Genomic DNA, 20570 nt, shown 5'->3' with positions numbered 1-20570 from the left:
GGGCCGCCGCCGGGCCGCCGCGCTGGTTGGGCGCCGCGCGTGTCACTTAGCGCTGCTGCCGCCGCGGCGGGCGGGGCCGAGCCGAGCCGTGCTGAGCCGTGCCGGGCCGGGCTGGGCCGAGCCGGCAGGTAACACCCCCAGGCTGTAACACCCACCCCGACTGAGCCACCCCCCCCCGGCCCCGTAACATACACGCACACACCCCCCTCCCCGGTCTGGGGGCGGCAGGCGGAGAGAGGGAGAAGCCCGCGCGCTTCGTGTCGCTTTTTAGCTGCGTGGGGCGAGAATGAGGAAAACGAGAGACTGGGGGAAAAAAAAAGAAAAGCAAAGTCTTTGCTGAAATTGAGCACGCTTCCGTCTAAGGGCCAGGCACTCCGTGGCTGCGGGCCCCGTGCCCCTCCGGTGCCCCGCCGGCCCTGCCCCCGCCGTCTGCGGGTCCGCAAAGTTTGGCCGTGCGGGGCGATCGGCTCCGGGCCGCCCCGGAGCCCGCAGGACTTGGCCCCGGCTCAGCCTCCCGGCTCGGCACCGGCTTCCCTCCCGTCCACCGGCCGCCGCTCAGCGCCGCTTTCCTCCCCGCCACGCTTACGGGGGACGGAATTTTAGGATCCGGCTTCTTTTCACACCCCCGCACACCTCCCCGGCACCTGGACCTTTTACTTCTCGCCGGCATCATTTTTTATTTTAGTATTATTTTATTTGTGCTTAGTCCCGCACAGCGCTGGAGGTGCTCCCCCGGAGGTCCCAAGGGGGGTGCGGAGGGAGCCGGGGAGGGGGCGCCGCGCCCCCGCCGCCGCCGCGCTCGGTGCCCGGCGCCCTGCGGCTCCCGCGGCGCTTCCACGGGGCCACAGCTCCCACTAGCGGCCGGTGGCAGCCCTCGGAGGGGGCCGGGGGGTCCCCTCGGCCGGCCCCCGCCCGCGGAGCCCTCGCGTCCCGTCCTCAGCCGGCGCCCACGCGGTCCCCTTCATGCCCCCCCCCAGAAAAATTGCCCGGTAATTGGGGATAAAGGATCCACAACGCTGCCCCGGGCTGTGGGACTGGGGAACGGTCCGCGCCCAGAGCCGTACCCCGGGTAAATCCTGGGTGTGTAATGTCACGGCCGCTCCCGTAAAAACGGAGGGGCTTAGCGAATTTCTTCCAGCAGGGATTTCTTGCCAAAACAGTATCTGCAGAAAGGATTAAAAGTTAAATCCCAGGAAATTACGGCGCTCTTTCGGTCATTTCCCAGCCTTTTATTTCAAGCAGGCAAAGAACGTGCAGCAAAAGACTCTAATAAAGAGCCAATTTAGTCTAATTTCATTCCCGGAGTACCACTGGCATTTATTTAAAAACCGGGTTAGCGGCGGTGCTCCTCCGGCATTGGGGCGAACGTGAAGCAGACCGTAAGAGGGAAACGGCTGCCCAAATCCTTTCTTTCCCCGATCAATTTGGAAGAAAACGATCGCTCCCCACTTTCTATTCCCCAAAGCACCGCTGGCAGGAACCGCTCCCCTCGCCCGCAACAGAAGGAAAAGGGTTTTCTGAGGCGCGCTCGATGCCCCATAGCTTTTGTACTAATTGCGTTTGGTGGCTCCCTAATGCAATCTACCACTCAAGCAAACAAGGCAAGCAGTTTCCTTTTCGCGCAAAACATCGAATACGTTTTAAGCAAACTGCCTAATTCAATTTAATTTGCGGCGGGGAAGGAATTGCAGATCCGGCGACGCAATTTGGTGGAAAAGGATCTGATTCCCAGGCGGGAGACTTAGCACTCATGTGGGAGACAGGGCTTGCGTATCTATGCACATCGAGGGGCATCAAAGGATACCTTCGTCAGCGAGGGAGAAAGAGAAGAACTTAATTATTCAACTTTTAAACAAACGGGTGGTGTGAGGCCAGGCGGGAGCCAAGGCAAACAGGGAGCCTGATAAACGCAACAGAGAGGTGTAAAACAGCTTTACTTTTTTTTTTTTTTTTTGGTAACGCTGCTGCTTCTGTTTGTTTTGAAGTGAACGATTACGGGCGGTGTTTTGTAAAAGCTGTGAGTAAACTGTGACCTCTAACTCGCCGTATCCTTGCTTTAAGTAAACCAGAGGAAATGAAGAGCCCTGGTATTGTCTGAAAATATCCTCCCGGGGCTAAATATATCCCCTGACTTCTATTGTCCAGCGGCTAATCATTTTACGTAAATACAGCTGTTGTAATCTACTCTTCAGCATCCCCACGATGCTCGCTATAAAAACCCGCGTGAATAAAATCACCGCGAAGTAGGGAAGCGGAGTAAAAGTTATTCCTGAGCTGACCCCAGAAGCAGCTAAGAAACCCAGAGAAAGAGCCGTTGCTCTTCTTGGGTCCCCCCTTTTGCCAGAGGGGGTCGAGGGAGCCGTGCCCAGCCGCCGAGCATCTCGCAGGAGCGGGGCGCGGACAAGGAGGGATAGAGAGACTGCGGGCTGGGGCGGGAGGGGGGATGAGATGAAATAATCCGTGAAAAAAAAAAAAAAAAAAGGCAAATCACGAAGTTAGCAGTAGAGCTGCGGCCGCAGAGGCGGCTTCTGCGGGGGCTGTTTGACGGGGAAGGTGCACGGCGAGGGATTTCGGGATTCGCGGGGAAGGTTTTGCTGCCAGACCGAGCGGCGAGGGCCGGGCTGCAGGGGGGAACAAATCCCGCCGGCGCCGTGGGGAGCGACCCCGAGGTCCCCCTGCGCCCGGCCTGCCCTTGCCGGCGGGAGTGGTCCGCGGACAAGGATGGATGGACGGACGGACGGAGCTGCCGGGTGAGCGTTACCTTCAAGGGGAAGAAAAATAAATCAGGACTCTGCCACTTGCACTCCGCAAACCTTTATTTCCTTTACTTCCGCTAGCCTTACGGCAAAAAGTCGGGTTTATCCCGGGATAATTCGTTTTGGCTTCTTTCCGGCAGCGATGCGGGCACTACTAAATACACGTATTTGCCCTGATCCTAAGAAATTCGCGACAAAAAGACAGCTAATTGGAACGGGAGCGGGACTGGGGCCGCGATCCTCGATTCTTTTTTAAACATCAGTCTAAGCGTCGGGAATGAGGATACATGGACAGGTTCTTATAAGTGTAAATTTTTAAGAGGAAAATCCCACCTTCATTTGTCATTACGTGAAAATTCACCAATGTCAAAGTGGAAAAGATATAACTTCAGAGCATTGCTAAATCTAATGACAAAAGTGGGTTATTGACACTTTTAAAAAGAGATTTAAATAGAGTTTTTATTGTCTGTACAAAAGGCCAAGCATGCTAGATACTTGAATAAGCTCCTAAAATATCATTAACACCATTACAATGTGTCTTCTGTATTTGTGGTAGAGTTAATGTGTATCTAGATGTGTTTTCTCTTCTTGGTGTCTGTTTTATAACCACAATTTTGGTTAACCATAGCTTTTTAGAAAATGAGCCTGGCTGCTCCTAAATATAGCCATAGAATTAAAACACCCTTGAAATAAAAGTCAGAGAAGTTGGTACATCCTAAAAGTGCATTTCAGTCCTGTTTAATGCATTTTTATACTGATTCTTGCTAACGTTCAGTGACAACAAAAGTTCTTATTTATTTGCGGTCTGGAGTGAGATGTATATGGTAGGAAACAAGACCAGGGACCACACTTCTGCTACCTTATCAGTCTTTTTATAAAGGGTTGTTTCTTTCTACATTGCTGACCGCTGAGCCAGCATAGCCCTTGTTTCTACATGTCAGTCTGGGAAAGGTGGTAACAAAAATAAGCTTGTTTTGTATGGAAATGTCAACATAGACTGAGCCCTCCTCAGCCGGCACTGGAAGAAGTGGATAACCCTGACATGCATGCATTTGGTGGTACTAGCATGAAAATGAAACAGAGATGCATGAAAGAGCCATGGTTCTGTTCCACTCGGACAGGACTGTTAGTCCAAAACTGTTTGAGCCTGGGCACTTCTACCTTTTCCCTTACTGGAAAGAGCCTTAGGCACACAGACAACTTTACAATTCTCCTTCTGAAATAAATCACCTCTGCAGTGCAAACTGAAACGTATTCATCAACTTGAATTTCATCTGAACTTGCACTTGAGACCCTACAAGAGCACAGCTAATCATTTTCCTTCCACTTGCCAAAGTACACATCCCAAATACTCTGAAAACGTTTAACACAACATTTCATGCCGTTAAAAGCAAATCACAAACAATTCTAAGAGACCTCTCCATGGCTGGGGTACACTTTTAGAACAGCAGAGAAACACTCAAATATCTTAAGAAGGTGCGTTAATAGCATCAGGAAGATGGGTTTATGATCCTCAAGCCAGTAAGGGCAACAAAAAGGTCAAGGTTCATGAGCTAGCACAAAGATTAAGAGAAAAGGATGATGAAGACATACACTTTTAGAAAGCAAGATAATAGATTAAGCATTGATACTTTAGTAAGTTAATACTGGAATCTTTTTCTGTATGTAGGTGTGTCACTGCTTGGCAGCTTAAGACATCTCACCAACCAAAATGCTTTGAGCAGCATCAAGGACACCAGCTCTCCAATATATTTCACAGCAGTCAGCCTTCCACATGTACTTGGAAAAATAAGTGATAATGCACATGAGAAGTTCAATCTGCAAAGTAACTTTCCACTATGAAATACAGATATGCTAGGATAATGCTGTCATGTCTTCTACTTTTTCCTGCATCTGCCGGATGGCAGCATTGTCTGGTATTAAAATAATTCTCCAGGACATTTATGAACAGGGTTAAGAAAAACTAAGCTCTCCTCTGTTATCAGGTATGGAAACTTACTACTGCTCAAGGTGGGTGGCAACAAAAAAGTGCTTACTGTGGAGAGTGGGAAAAAAAAAAATTAAAAAAATGGTACAACAAACCTGCTAGAGTAACCAACAATTGTAAATTTAAAGTTCAAACTGTAAGATAAAACAAATTATATAAAAACCAAGCACCTGACACATACTCTAACAGCAGTTTTAGTACGTTTTCTGGGTAAACTAATATCTTCACGGAAACTGACACACACACACAAGCTTACATTGTTTAATCATTACCTAAATACACGTCCACATTCTAACATACTTTGCATTAGATGAGTATCAGGGGAAAACAAGAACATCTGAAGTTCTTACCATCAAATGTCAGTTTACCCTCCTTCCAAAGTGAGAGTTATTTCCCTAGAAATCAACAATATCCCTGAGGTCCCAGAGTAATTTAAAAAAGAAAGAAAACCCCGGAACAATGCAAATACAAGATCCAGCCATTCCAGGTCTGTAAAATGCTAACAACTAAAGAGTGTTTTAAGACATTAAAGACAGTGGTTTTTACTGACTATATTTCTGTCCACCTACCCCCACACCAAAAATAAAATGTAGCTGTTTTTATTTTTTGAGAGAAGGGAGAACGAATCACAGGTAAGCAGCTGTGGAATTGTGGAAGGGGCTAATTCTGACCGTGGACTTTGTCCATGGAGTAGCCCTAAAAGTGTGAACGGAAATAAAATTGTGACTTAAGCTTGCAGAGGTTAAGTATAAAGAACAACTACTACTACTTGACAGCAAGTTGGTGATGTAGGACATAAAGGCCTAATACCCCAGCTGCATGTATGAGAATGTAGCTTCTTAATTTTAGAAGAGGAGAGGAAACAAAAAATGCGTAGATCTGTTTGAGTATTGACTTTTAATAGCTTGTTTCTCTTAAGGGAACAGGGGTTGTTTTCTGTTTTAGAAATACAGGTATCAGTTGAGCTTTAAATACAACCTGCTCCTACCAACAGGCCATGTACACAATTTATTTGGCTTCAGTTTTTGTTTTTATGCATTAAGCAACCTTCAACCTTCTCTTGTAATACAATATATAGAGACAAATTTAAATACAGTAATAGTGTAGGTATTTTACTGTCTTTGCATTTTTTTCTTGACATACTGGACAAAGAGATACACGTCAATCTGCCCCGAAGCCCAGGTTTCACACAAAGCATGTTGAATATACTGCTGTCAGTGACACACTCAACTTGCTCTCGCATTTAATTTGCCAAATATACAGAAACAGATCCGTAGGGAATATCAGGAATTATTTCCATCTTTGTCCAGCAACATTCCAATGCTCAGGCAACTACTGATATTTTTCATCCTATGTTTACTACAGATGTTCCATACCAACAGGAAAAAAAGTTTTAAAACTGGACAAGACATAGCATTCCAGGTTTTGGTAGAACTGTAAACAAAAAGGGGATTTTATATATAGTTTTCAATCTGTAGTTTAATTTTTCAAAATAAAACCTGTACATACAAACGAATAACATTCAAGACCTTGTATATGCGTAACAGTTGCTTTCTGGCTAAAACAATACATTTAAACAAAGTCTTACTTTCTGCTTTCCTTTGGGGGGGGGAATTTAATTTTTAAATCCTTTAGGATCCATCAGATTCATTATATGGTAATGATCTTCACTTATAACAATATACTATATTATGAGGCAAACTGAAGGGGATTAGATACTGAAGTATTGGTGTGGGTGCAGTAAGCCATACAGCTGTTTAAACATGATACTACGGCTGAAATAAGTCTCTGTCAGAAGAAAAAAACAACATTCATGAAAACAGCAGCAGCCATTAAAAACATTCACAACTGCAGGGATTTTTTACTGTGTGTAATTTTGCATTTTAAGTAGGAGAAGCCACAATAGTTTAAAGCAAAATTAAAAAAATACCACTATAGTCTTGAATTTAATAATGTGAATTGTCACTTACAGCTGTTTATAGAAGTGTACTAAAAAAATTTACTTAAACATATGAATTTAAGACTTTCACTTTATTCAGCAAATTGGTTTATTTACACAATGGGGAACGCTGGTTGAACGCTGTCAATGTAATAAAAACAAATCTAACAGAGACAATACTGAACTCTCTCTATGTATTCATAGCAGAAATGACAAACTATTTCCTTACCTGTATCAGGAACATCAAGCGCAACAATGGGACAGTATCATAGGACACTGATTTAACAATAAGCCACAGAGGTCCAGTAATACCATGGCAATTTACTCATGTATTTACTGACTTAAAAAAAAAAAAAAAAAAGAGTCAGCAATACCCAGTATAAAGTTCTGTCAATTATCAGAGTCAAACTCTGATGAGTAGGTCAATTAAAACCTTATCAGATCATCCACAACTCATAGTGACCTGATCTTTCAGACCACTAATACAGAAACAAAACATGTGAGAACAGATTTCCCTCTAAAAGGCAAAAATGATCTGATAAGGGTTTAACTTAATGGAATTTAAAAAAAAAAAAATTAAGAATTGCAGAGCACAGCCCCTATTAGAACAAGCTAACTTTCCAGACTTTCAAAAAAAGACAAAAAAAAAATTGAGAGAAAAAAAAAAACACTTCAACATGAAGCTACCATACAAAGTTTTTGTTGTTGTTGTTTTTTGTTTCCTTTTTTTTTTTCCTTGTAAGAGTTCAGAGTTGCAATTTAATCCTGGCTCTTTAGTGAGAAGGACAGTTTTGGCCTAGACTTTCCTTTGCCCAAGATAATTTTTTGCTCTTCCTTTTGCTGACGTTGCCTCTCTTGTTCTAGTTTCATCCTCTCCTCATGAATCTTTCTTTGTTCTTCAACAATTTTCAATTGTTCTTCAGCCTACATATGAAAATGGTAGAATTTAGGCCAACATATTTTGTAGTCATAACAGCAATTTACAAGTCTGTATCCAATATCCAGTCCTGCATACTGCAAGCATACTTGAGCTAGATGCCATAGCTCGTTCAATGGAACTATTTATAAAATGGTGACAAAGTGAGTTTAGAAGAAACACTGAAAGTTTTAACATTCATAGCTAACATTATCAAAATCTTGAATGCTTATGTACAATGTTTTTCAGCATTGCTATGCAAACACCACATTACATTTGAAATATGAAAATCAGTGTATAAATAGAGAAATCTTCCTGACACCTGTCATGTCAGATGAAGTCATAATATAACACAGTAACAGACCTTCAAAAACAAAGGTCTCCACCTCCAAGATCTATCTGTAAGACCCTCCTAATTCAAAGCAATTTCTATTTGATTTATAACACGGTCAGTCTTTATACTGACTTAAGGTTCTTAGAGCTATTCCTGAATCTTACTTTGTTAATTACACCATTTAACAAATTTCCTTATTACCCTGTTTCCCCATATAAGGTTGGGAAAAGATAAAGCACAAACACCAGTGGAGAGTGTGATCTGAACGAGACGTAGCTCAAGCAGTTTTAAGAAACATCATATTTACTCAAGAAGGTTATAAACACTTCAGCAATTCAAACTGATAACATTCAAACAGGATAAAAAAAAAAAAAGCTTAGTTTGGTTTATTTGATTAATGTTTGATTAATTTGATTAATTAGTTTGGTTTAATTGTTTAGAATCAGCTAAATGATACTGAATATTTGCATGAAGAAGCAACCTGCTTAAATAATTTTGGAGATCAACATAAAATGGACTTCCGTAACTTAGAAGTTTTAAGCACACATTGAAATTCTCTTTCAGCACTTCGCATTATCAACATATTAGTCTCAAATCCGGTTTATACTTGTCCTGCTCAACAAGGTAGAGTAAGTTACTTCTGTTCTAGAAGCTGAGTAAGTTTGCAAACTTATTTCACTCTTCCCCATGAAATACAGTTAAAAAAAATATTTTTTAAATACTGAAGGCAGCAATCTTCCTCCAAATTAATAAACGGCTAGAAGTATTTTTTCAATTAATGTTATTCTAAGTGTCTGGTCCCTTATTCTCAAGGGAAACAGCAATGCTACTAACATAACCGGCAACAGAGAAGTTAAACTCTAGAAAGCTTTGATTTGCTTATTTTAATTGTGTTGCAAATTAGGCAGAGAGACCTGTATTCCTCTATAAAACTGTTAACTACGTCTTTACATACCAGTTTAGCTTGTGCTTCTGCAATTTTTCGATTATTCTCTTCTAGTATTCGTTCTAGTTCCTCACGCTTTGCACGCTCTTCTTCCTAAACGGGAGGACAGGGCAAGATGTTAGTAAAGTATAACATTCAACTCCGTTTGTTCACTAATCTTTCTCAGAATTCTTTCGTGAACTGACTTAAAAGTGGCAGCTTTACAGCCACCAATCTCGTCTCACAACGGTACATTGTGCAGCCACTAAAACTGGTCTCATCTCTCATACTAAATTTAAATCATCCCCGCCCAGTCCAAACAGCAACCAACTAAACCCTCCCTAAGCACAGAATCCTGACAGTTTATTACTACAATTTTAATATCACACAAATCAACAAGGACAACTACAAAAACTCGATAGTATTTACCAAATTAAAAAGTAATATATAAAATATAAATAAAGTGAATAGTTTGTCTCACCAATTAAGTATACCTACGTATTCTTTACCTATACTCCTTTAATCAGCATTAAAAGTTGAATATTTACTGTCTTGTCCAGTGTCCTGCAGAGTGTGCTCCTCGGCTGCCATACGCGCCAGCTTCCTCTTTAAAATGATTTGTACTGTTAGCTTGGCAATACCTGCATCAGCAGCTCAACCATTTATAAAGAAACAACATACAAGGAAGGCTGAGCTGAGGAATGCAGATGTTTATGATAGGAAGGAACAAAAATATGTAAATCATTCCTAAGGCAAACAATTAATAAGAAAAATACATTTACTGTTAGTGAAAAATACAAATGGTAATCCATACTTCATGGAGCTATGGGCTTCCTTCATGGGGAGAATGGACTTAACATTCAATATTTTGACAATTTTAAGACAGATGAAACTGTCATTTGCAGTCTGAACTTGGAATTCTGGAATCCAGGAAAGGCAAGATCAGGAAATAACGCCTTGCAATTGTTGTTTTCTTGGTGAATTTTATGGAACTCTTTTATGCAACCCATAAATATGAAGACTGCGTGAAAGATTTTGAGGTGTTTCAGTTCACATAATATATATCCAAATTATTTGAATATTTGGAAGATTTAAAGTTAGCCAGAGGTTTGTGTCTGTGTAAGAAAAAAAAGTTAATATGAACAAAGCAAGCAAACGAAGAGAAAACTTCTTACTATGACTAGTAACCAGCTACTAGCTAGCACACTTCACTCCAGGCATGGAAGTTTATTCTGCATTGCAAAGAACTGATGGGGCATCTCCACATCATATTGACTATAGCAAAAACACTTAAAAAAAAAATCATCAATCTGATCAAACAAAAACCTGTATATATAAAGCTTTTGCTGAATATACACATCTAAATATCTAAATTCAACTTCAATTCTTTTATAGTCAAGGTTTGAACTTAAAAAAAAATGTTATTTAATATCCCTAATATTTGTTGTAACTTTTTTTTTTTTTAATTTCAAAGTCTCTGTGACGGACAGGTCACATTTAGTATGAAGGGCAAATCTTCACTGCTACTCTCTCTCCTTTTGTAAGCCAATCAATATATTCATTTAATATAAACTGTACATGAAGTGCAGAGTAAAAAAAAGTGCTTGACACATGACTGTTTACTGCAAATTTTCTTCACACAATTTAAAGTTTGTCTTGACATTTCTGGATCCTGGAATGACTGGTGCAGGCAGGCAGGCAAAGCCTTTAGTAGCAAATTACTGTCTCACAGAAAGACATTTTCAGCTTCTGCTCCAGCTGCTGATTAAAAAAAACACAACCCAAGTCACATGTTCAGCTTGACTTCAGACATGGGCAACCTGCTCTTTTATAACTTCTAGGGAAAAAAGGAATTGTTAGTAGATATTAAAAATGGAAATAATGATTTGGACATAGATCCTTCGTGAAGACGTGGATGGGCTTATGCTCGAAGTCCCAGAATTAGTCCAATGTATGCTCAAGGAAAATGTTTGTTTTGAATGGAGAGTAAGAAACCTATTTGTTAAAGACAGGTACTGCAGCTCAGTGCTGGACCCTGCTCTTTGCCTGACTGAAGGCAAAAGCCTCTTACAGTCTAGGTAAACAAAATGAAACAAATGAAGGATACATAATTACAGATTTTTAATACCCTTCCCCAAAAAAGAAAGGACCGTTGATAAATCCTGCAGCCATGGCAAAAGTTTCAAACAATTCTGAAATATGTAGGTCAGTTCCATTAAAAATCAAGTATCCTTGTTCAGGTTTTAGGAGAGTAACTGTTTAAGTATCAGTGAGCTCCTCTGAATAGGCTAAAAATTAAGTTTCGCAGCAATGCAAGTTTGTACGAGAAGGGAATTAGATTTGCAGTATTCCATCTCTTTCTGAACCGAACAGGAGGCACAAACCGACACTGAAAGTTTTGCCATGGACTGTCTCTACTTTCCAAACGACCGAGCGTTACCTCTCTGGCTTTTTGTGCTGCAAGTTCAGCTTGTCGCTGTCGCTCGAGTTCTTCGAGCAACTGTTTTTCCATGATGCGCTTAGCCTCTTCCACCCTGCGGAGAACCTCTCGCTCAATCTCATCCTTCCGTTTCTCCAACTCTTCTTCTACGCGTTTAGCCACGAGCTCTTCCACTCTTCGAGCAGTTTCTTCCTCTATTAGTTTCTCTTCAATTTCTTGTTGACGGCTAGAAAATGCAAACATGAAGATTACCTTTTTTAATAAATAATAAAAAGGGTATATAAACAATAAAAAGGGTTGCAGTGAAATGAACTCCTGCAAATGCAAAGCACCAACCACACTACTGAATCAACTTCTAATGGTTTTATGGTTTTCTCACATAGGTTGGATATTCCAATAACGTTTCAATAATGTTTTTCCCTACATGTATTGTAGTGAACCTTCAGGCAACCTGTGTTTCAACCACATGGACCATTAAGATCATACCATATTTAGCATCTCTCCTTATCTCTAGACTGTTAAGCTTAAGAAGACAGCTTATCATACTACTTCTTGAGATGAAAACACATAGTTTTTAGGGAAAGAACACCTCTCCACCAAGTTTGGCCATCCTTCACCCTTTAGGGATTTAAATGGTTTCAAATGTAGTCATAATATATTGCAAAATCTTGTCTTAAAACAAACATCTCAGTGGCACCAAGCTAATCAGAAGTGATACATTTTGTAATTTGAATATTTATTAAGAATTCTAGGTGTTGTTTCTGCAATCTACTTATCCAATATCTCATCAAATTTCAAATACTTCAGCTCTCCTCTAACTTGTCTACTGCAGCACTGTTTCCACCATAATTATCCAATATACCAACACCAAGCACTAAAAAAATCCTTGCAACCTTTACAGTCTTTCATGTCCTGAATTTTGGAAGCATTTTTAAACGTCAACTTTTCTTTATATATGTTTAGCAACAACATTATTACTTAGTTTGATCACTGTTTAAGTTTTCATTAAAAAGGATACAGAATGATTAGGTCAATTCCTAGGTTTATTATGAAATGAAGAAAGAATATCTTCCAGGTAGTAATCACTAGTACAGTACGGCAATTAGATATCCAAATATTAACTATGTTCTTTTTACAGAGTGAATACTGTATAGCTGTGTTTCAGATGGCACTATTCATTTAGGATTATTACAGGCTTTGGGGGAGAATGCTGCTCTTTTTAAACCTCGAAACTGAACCTTCATTTCAAATATTCTATAAAATACAAAACAATCTTATAAACCTATCTTGTGGCCTGTCAGCACCAGAAAGCCTCAATTTAGAATGACATCAATCATTGTTAGTATCCTAATATCCTGTAATTTTCATAATCCTTGCATATTTCTATTTATACTGAGACACGTAAAAAGAACTTTACGTATAGGAGATTATGAAGTATAGACTGCAAATCTAGATAGTCAGCTGAAATACCAAGGTGAAAGGCTCAGAAATTGTTCGCACATCTTTTCAACCAAACTCATAGTCCCTCTCCTTTACCGAAAAGTTTTGGAAATCCCAACTTAGACATTCAACCCCAGAAGACTAAATTTATTCTTCCATTTCTCAGCAGATAGCAAATTCTTCCAATGACACTTTGGGCTAGTGCTCACTTTTTCTAAAGTGACAAAGTATCCTGAGGTAATTTTCCGAAGGGAAAATGGTCCCCATCAGTACCCAGAAAAATACATCAGACATGTCTTTGCCAAGTCAGTAACTTGTAGGCCTTTTTTGGATGGAAGTTGGAGAACAGTCAAAAGTTTTTTTTACTTATATACACACATATATATGTCGGTTAATACCCTTTACATACCAAATAACTTTCTTTTTTTAGAAAAAAATATTCCCTCCTAGCGTTATTTATTCAGTCACAAGTACTTTTACAGTCCTGTAAGTCTTTTCTAGAAATCTGTTTTTCAGAAAGCTCACAATCAAATGTTTATTCAATTATTTTAGCTTTCCTTTAATATTAAGGAAAATGAGAATAAAAGTTAGCTAACTGAATAATGATAGTACAGTTATAAAAAAACAAACCCTAACGCTCAGGCCTAAAGTAACTTTACAAATATCCTCAGCAATCAATGATGCATTCAAATTAAGCTCTGTGCGTTGCACAAATTTCATTCTTCTCGCCTCCACAAATTCCATTTGTATTCCACTAAACTGAGCAAATACATCTTTTCGCAAGCACAGGCAATGACAGTTTTATAAATATAACTGTTCAATATACAGGACTACATTTCTTGGAGCACTGGAAACAAAAAGAAATGAAACAGAGTAAGATCAAAATCTATTCACAAAATTCATTTATAATGAATATGCTTACGGATAACGACAACATACTTCTAACTATTTACTGGGTGTCTCAAGAAAATCAAGTTACAAAGATACATATCTCAGTGATTTAATAGTTGATATCAACTACTTTTTTTTTTTTTAAATCACTTATAGTACATTATATACAGATTTAAGTTTATCACCCTGACTTACTGAGCAATAACCCCAGAGAAACAGAGAAGCCATTAACGTAAAAATATTTTTAGTATGCTCCATTTAATTCCTAAAACTAATTTTAGAAAATTTGCAAAAAAAAGCAAATGCTTAGCAGTTGGCAGATTTCTGAGGAAAACAACAACAACAACGCTTATTTATCATTTATGAAAACTTTGCTATAGAAAACTATAATCACAAGTAAAATCAGGAGTTAGGCTATGTGTTAAGATTTGAACAGACACAAGAAGAAAGTCACTTTCGATATATAAATTGTCTGCTACTTAATTTAGTCAGCAAGAAATTACTTATTTTATTTCCTGAGTATATGTAACACAATTTATAAATGAGTTCAGATATCACACTTGTATGCTGCATTAAGATTTATTGTCTGATATTGTTTTTGAAATTTGAATTACATTTTGGAAACATCAAAATTCCATGTCTAATCTTTTCCAATGTTGTTTCTCACTCAATAGTTTACTATTCTGTTGCCAGTATCAACCAAACACTCGTGCTGCAGAGACTTCATGAGTATAATTTCAAAGTTTTCTGACTTGCATAGAAAACATCGCAGAAAATAGACTTGAAATGTATGTTGCTACATCAAATTCATTGAATGAACAGGCTACTTTCAATCGAAGCACTCCACTGAAGCAAAACAGATCAAATATTTTAAACACATTGTTAAGCACATTCCGAAGGTGTGTGGATTTTTTTTTTTTGTAATTTTGGTTCTGAAAAAAATGTAAACTGCAAAATTAGGGCTAATGATTCAAAAAGCATGTGATGTTTTCGTGTACATTTGTATCACTACATTAAGTTTCTATGACATCACTGTCAAATTCTGAAGTTAGGAAATTATCAAAAAAAAAAAAAAAGCAACAATTCAGGGTGATCAGACCTTCTGAACTACAAATAGTACTTCATTAGAGTAGCACAACTGAAATAAAACTTCAACCTCCACCGAAGAATTAACAGAACTAGTTGACTTCACACATACAAGTGCTATCTCTAGACTTGGTGCTCTAAGGAGCGAGGGCTGCATCAAATAAGAATTACTTTAGCACAACTCTTACAGCTGTTGTTACCTCTGCTGAAGGTCTCTTTCCTAACTTACGGACTTTGCTAGACATCTTTAATGTACAGCAACAATCACTTTAAAACGTACACCCAACATTAAACATGATTTATTTATCTTTATGGACTTCAGAAACTTATTATATTCCCCACAATGAAAACTGAAAAAGGAAAAGCTTTATATAAAACAAATCTCTGGATCTCACTGTCCCATTTGAAGAGGAATGGAAAAAGTAAAGTCAAACGCAAGGTTACAACAATGGTTGCTGAGCACTTCTTGAAACCCTAAGATGGGCAACTCCAAATGCCTTTGCTCGACGCATAATAAGTACCACGCACAGAAGGGGAGGGGCAGAAAGTGTGGCAGTGCAGCACAAAAGCCTGCGGGGCGCGGAGGCCCCAAGAGGCAGAAAGAAGTTTAAGAGCAGCGCAGGAGAGCGGCAGATAGGAAGTGAGCAGCGCGTCTGGGTGACAGGGAGGCGACGTGCAGCAGGCTCTCGCTCTGAGTGGGCGGCTTCAGCACTCTTGATAGAACGAGCCTTTAGCAGAGGGGAGGATGGCGGGAAAACAGGCAGAAGTTAGGCCTCAGCGAGGGCCTAGGCGCCTTCTCCCCCTGAGCAAACGACTCCAGCCTGGGGGAGGAAGGCGAGGCGAGCCAGGCCCTAGGGCACAGCGCACCCCCTCCCTCGCCCGCCCCCCCGGGATGCCCCCAGCCCAGGCCCAGCACTCACATTTTCCGCTGCCGCTCGAACTCGGCTTTTTTCTCCTCCTCCTCCCGCTTCTGCTTCTCGTCCAGGCTGCTGCGCTTGCTCACCGTGCGCCCGAAGATGTCGATGCGGTCGGGCGGGGACGAGGCGCGCTCGCGCTCGCGCTCCCGGTCGCGGCGGGAGGAGGGGGCCGTGTTGGAGCGGGACCGGGACCGCGACTCCCGGCGCCGGTTGCGTTTGCTCTCCCGGGACTTGGAGCGCTTCCGCGCCCGCTCCTTCTCCCGCGAGCGGGACCGCGAGCGGCTGCGGTTCTTCTTGTTGTGCTTGGAGCTCTTGGTGTGCTTGGAGCGGGACGAGCTGCGGCTGCGGGACCGGCCCATCCCGGCCGACGAGAGGAGAAGGCCGCGCCGGCGGCCGCCCGAATACCCCCGCCCCCTTCGCTAGCAGCGCCCGTGGAAGGCACGGGGAGGCTCCGGGCGCATCAGCTCCGCCCGGCCGGGCGCCTCGTCCCCTCTCTGTCCCCTCGCTCCGCGCGGCGAGGGTGAGGACGAGGAGCGGGCCCCGAGAGCGGCAGCAAGTCCGGGCGCAGACAAGATGGCGGCCCTTAGAGCGGTGACTCTCCGCCCGCCCCACAATGCACCGCGCCGCAGCCCGAGCCGTTTGCTCCCCCTCCCCGCCACCCCCGCCTCTGGCGGCTTTCCGGAGGTGCACGAAGCCGCTCGGCAGCCTTCGGTAGCCAATGAGAGGCGGCGCTGCGGGAGTGAGAGCCCGGCAGGCAGCGTGTCGCTCTGCGCACGCGCGAGGCTGCCGGCCGTTGCGCAGCCGCCGCTGCCAGTTTCGGGGGCGGTTGTGTGGGGCTGGCGCCTTGTGGGGCCGTGTGGCGGGGGGCAGGGGGGTAAGGGGGGCAGTCGGCCTTATGGAGGGCTGCCCGGCCCCGGGCGTTGTCCTGGGTGCCGACCGCAAGCGGGAAGTGTGGCAGAGCCGCCCTCAGGTGTTTCCCCACCCCCCCCTTCGCCAGGGGGTTGGGATTTGCTTCAGTAACCACCGAGTCCTGTAGCGAGGTGCTGCGCAGTGGAGTTACTGCGCTTGTGTTACCAGAAACTTTTAACAGGCCTCGATTATTCTTGTAATTAACTTACGTTATGTCAACATAGGAGATACTGTTCCCATGCAGATTATAGAAGTTAGCAAAAAAAACCCTTAACCATCCCCCCCCCTTCCCCCCAATAAAATTCTGAAAATTATTTTTTGTCATTTCTCTGGTGAACTGCACAGTTACTGGCATCTGTTTTACTGCAGCTAATCTCCAGCTTGGCACCAGTGGACGTCTGGTTTGATACCTGCTTGGGGGTGACTACATGTGTATATTGCTGTCTTTTGTTAACGAGTTACGCTGACAAAAGCCAGTTCAAGTCAGGTGGAGAGTATGAACTAGTGGTTCAGTGAGCATCCATGTATGAGGTTTTTTTAACCTTGTTCTGCCATGTAGTCATCAATGTTTTCTGTCATAACAAAATTTGCATCTGTCCTTTATTTCTGATGAAATTGGTGAATTTTCAACAAGTGTAATTACAGAAACTTTCTAAATTTCTTACCTTCAGTATTGGATGCGCTGGGCCTGGCTTGGAATATAGGGGGGGGGGAAAAATGGGACCCAGTAATTGCTTTAGCATCAGTTATGGGTCATAAATATGTTTTAAAAATAAGCACTGTAAGCATAGTTTTATCCTTGTTAGGGCACTGTTAGCAGAATATTTAACTTTTTGAAGAAAAAGTTAAATTCTACTAATTAACTACTTCTAATTCTACTAATTAGAACTAGAGAATTCTATTCCTTTTTAAAATCACTGATTTTTCCTTCAGAAGTATACAGATGCAGTATACAATATCAGAACAATTTATGGTCAGCTTGTGTAGTAGAATTAAATGATAAAATGAAATAATTGCTCTGAATCCTTATTATATTGCTCCATCTCTGCTTGTTTAAACTTCTGAATTAATAGGAGCACAATGTAAGTACCTGTACTAGAATAACGACAGGCCTCTTACCAGAATCTAGTCTTTGTAAGTGAGAAAGTACCCCTGGAAAAGAACACTTATTAAAAGGCCCTGAAAGCTATGCAATGCTGACAATTTTTTAGAGGAATATTCCGTCTTGTGATTTCTGTAATTTCTTAGAAGTTTGGAATTTTTTTCTTCCTGTCATCTTATTTTGCATAGCTTAATAAAAATAAAATACATTTTTTTACTTTTTTATTTTTTATTTTTAGGTATTACTATAATGGATATGTAATAACAAAAGGGAAGTGTTTATGAATTCTTCTTAAGAACTTAATGTCATTAAGTATCTTTATTTCCTATATTAATTTAAAGGGAAGAAGGCCATTTCCCTGGTGAGTTCCCTTTTGAAATATTCAATATTTTAATAAAATATTAGGATTTTATTCTGGTTTATATTGTTAGAATTCTTGAGTTTTTCATCAAATGTAAACACCTTTATTCATGGCTGGTTAGCCATACTTAATTTTTATGAACTCCTGTGGTTTTGCATTATTTTTCTGCATTTTAATATGTTTGGTATATTAAAATGCATAATTTGCTTCTGAAAATAGTTGCCTTGGCGTTGGAAAGCACCTTATTTGATAGCCAAATAGTGGCATAATTAAAGCACCTCACCCCTCTGTAATATGGCTACTATCATATGAAATCTCCCAACCTGTAGGTATTTGGTGGTAACCCTGCAGTTAGATTCTGTATCCTGATAATCTGCAGGTCATGCCTGCTCTCCTGCCATCACTTCTGTTAGTAGCTGGGTCAAGGGAATCTTTGGAGATTGAAGGTGGATTACTTTGGTTTGTGTTGAGTGTGGCACAGCTGGATATTTCTGTAATAGGTCTAGAAGGGAAGGATTCTGAAGAGTAAGTAGAGAGAAAGTAACAGTACAGTTAGGTAAAGTGATCAGTATGTAATTTGCATATGTGGCTCTGCCAGGTCATAGTAGTAGTAAGAGGACAGACAGAAGAAGCACAGAAGATCTAGTTCTTGGAAGGGGAAATGGTTTAAACTGTCAATTCTTTCAAAGTAGCTATTTCAGCATGAATTTGTTACAAGGTCAGGAGCTGCGTATGCATGGTTTGTTTTTTTTTTATGTGTGAGTCAGCATTGAGATTCATGCCACATTGTGGATTACAAAAGTTTGCAGGTGTAGAGATTGTATTACTTAATCACTTTTTCACACCTGATGCCAAAGTTGCTTATTTTACTTAGGCATTTTCTGTCAGCTGCTTTGTTTCTCCTTCAGTAGCACTATGGAGTTCTGAGCTGCTAAAATACAGAGGTAGAGAGATGAAGCATCAGGGAGAGCAGCAAAACAGTTGTGAGGCAGGGTTTTCACATTGTACCTATATAGAAATGCTGTGTGGATCATCTGTGTAAACATAGTTAATAGTTAAACTTTCAGAAAAGAGAATTTTAGGTGGTAATCATATCCTTAGAAAGAAAACTGCAGGACTCTGTTGAAAGTATTTTGTAATTTGGATATGGGGGGAAAAAAAGGCACAGCTTGAGCAATCTGAACTAGTGCGTGGAGGTATGATATAACATAACATCTACTTTCATTTCCAACTAGATTTAGTTTTAGAAAAGAAAATTACCAAATCATGATCAGCATGGTAATTTGATACAGTTAATTATTTTTTAAGTATACTTACCACTTTATTAATAAATTTGGGCTATTTCTCACTGCATGGAGGAAAGGGAAGGGGATGTCCATTTGCTTGCTTTGGTCACATTACTTAGTTCACTTACTGACTGAATAAAAGCTCTTGAACACTGTTAGAAGTGGTAAACATAAGTTTTGATCACAACTTGAGGCACTGATCTGCAGGATGTATATCCATATTCAGTTTTTCTCAGTGAATATTTTTAAAGACCAATGTTACATAGAATATGCAGATTTAATATTGTGCAGAAGTATTTATATCTGGACCTAAGACTTGGTTTACTGATGACTGATGGTAGTAAGAATCCAACCAGCCTTGTCCAGCAGCTGCATAACTGTGGAGATACTTCAGCACTGTAGGCATATTCTGATTTACCTGAAAGATTTCATGGCATTTGATGTGTTTGACTAGGGACTTAACCAGAAATGAGTTGGGGTTTCCTTTAAGTCTCATGAGAGACTGATCCAATAGGAATACATGGATAGTATTTTTTTTTTTTTTTTAATAGAGTAGAAACAGACACTTATTCAAAAACAGGTTGCTCGTGATCCACTGGTTAGCATAGTAGTTAGACTAGATGGGCAGGTGTGAAGATTGAATTCAGGTGTGTTCTTAGTCATATCAACATCACTTCCCTCCCATGACAGTATGTTAATCAACAGGCCCCTGTCTAGGCTGGAGGAAGGTGAAAAGGGGGTTAGGAGCAAAGTCCCTTCTTAGTTGAAGCCAGGTAGATTTCACAAAATATGGAATATGCAGGTTAAAAGGCAGGAGGCAATATTGCTGTAATGTAATGACTGTAGTGCTCTGGAAGGGGGAAGTGAGTCACCCTGGATTTTGGTCCTTACTCACAAGACTGTTTCTGAATTTTATTTAATAGTCATGGGAAGAAAGACTAATCTTGAGAGCTGGAACGCAGAACTTGGCAAGTGCTGCAACCACTCGGATATTACATAACACTACTCCTACGGCAGCTGTATTTTAAAGAGGGTGAGCCATGCTCAGTTCTTCAAAGACTTGTAGGCACTGCCCTCAGGAGAGGACTCCCAAGTTTTGGCTCTTAAATAGATGAAGATGCCACCCTTGTGGTGCTGACTCAGACACCTTAGCTTTAACAGAGACAGCCACACCTCCTTGCACAGTGTTTCCGCTTGGCTTGGTGACTCCTAATTAGTGTACGTATTTTGTGAGTTCATAATTCTTCAGTTTTGAAAAGCTATTTGGATAAAGTCCAGGCA

The 20570-nt window shown here is 41.2% G+C and overlaps 1 protein-coding gene and 1 long non-coding RNA gene across 3 annotated transcripts in view; one reads left to right on the top strand and one right to left on the bottom strand.

Moving 5' to 3' along the window:
- Window positions 1-6755: 6755 nt before the first annotated feature.
- ARGLU1 (arginine and glutamate rich 1) lies at window positions 6756-16267 on the bottom strand. 2 transcript variants are annotated; one of them, XM_027444021.3, is made up of 4 exons: window positions 15635-16265; window positions 11298-11523; window positions 8888-8971; window positions 6756-7606 (listed from the first exon to the last, which is right to left on the bottom strand). In XM_027444021.3, the coding sequence occupies exons 1-4, from the start codon at window positions 15988-15990 to the stop codon at window positions 7442-7444; spliced, it is 831 nt and encodes a 276-aa protein (XP_027299822.1). In that variant the 5' UTR covers window positions 15991-16265; the 3' UTR covers window positions 6756-7441. The 2 variants fall into 2 exon arrangements, 1 of the variants encoding a protein (XP_027299822.1); XR_005262898.2 differs by having other exon boundaries at window positions 7518-7606; window positions 8888-9463; window positions 15635-16267.
- LOC119715637 (uncharacterized) overlaps window positions 15270-20570 on the top strand; it is a 56262-nt gene continuing 50961 nt past the window's right edge. The window contains exon 1 of the long non-coding RNA XR_005262899.2: window positions 15270-15354. This is a non-coding gene — a long non-coding RNA (uncharacterized lncRNA). The remainder of the gene's footprint in view (window positions 15355-20570) is intronic.

The sequence above is a fragment of the Anas platyrhynchos genome, chromosome 1 (assembly GCF_047663525.1).
Source record: "Anas platyrhynchos isolate ZD024472 breed Pekin duck chromosome 1, IASCAAS_PekinDuck_T2T, whole genome shotgun sequence".
NCBI classification, from domain to species: Eukaryota; Metazoa; Chordata; class Aves; order Anseriformes; family Anatidae; genus Anas; species Anas platyrhynchos.
Note: the sequence above shows the minus strand (reverse complement) of the source record. Positions and strands in the feature narration are given on the sequence as shown.

Coding starts and splice junctions, on each gene's coding strand:
- ARGLU1 (XM_027444021.3), bottom strand. CDS start 15,990: ATGGGCCGGTCCCGCAGCCGCAGCTCGTCCCGCTCCAAGCACACCAAG. Junction 11,524..15,634: donor TTCGAGCGGCAGCGGAAAAT/GTGAGTGCTGGG, acceptor TGCATTTTCTAG/CCGTCAACAAGAAATTGAAG. Junction 8,972..11,297: donor CAGCACAAAAAGCCAGAGAG/GTAACGCTCGGT, acceptor CCTCCCGTTTAG/GAAGAAGAGCGTGCAAAGCG.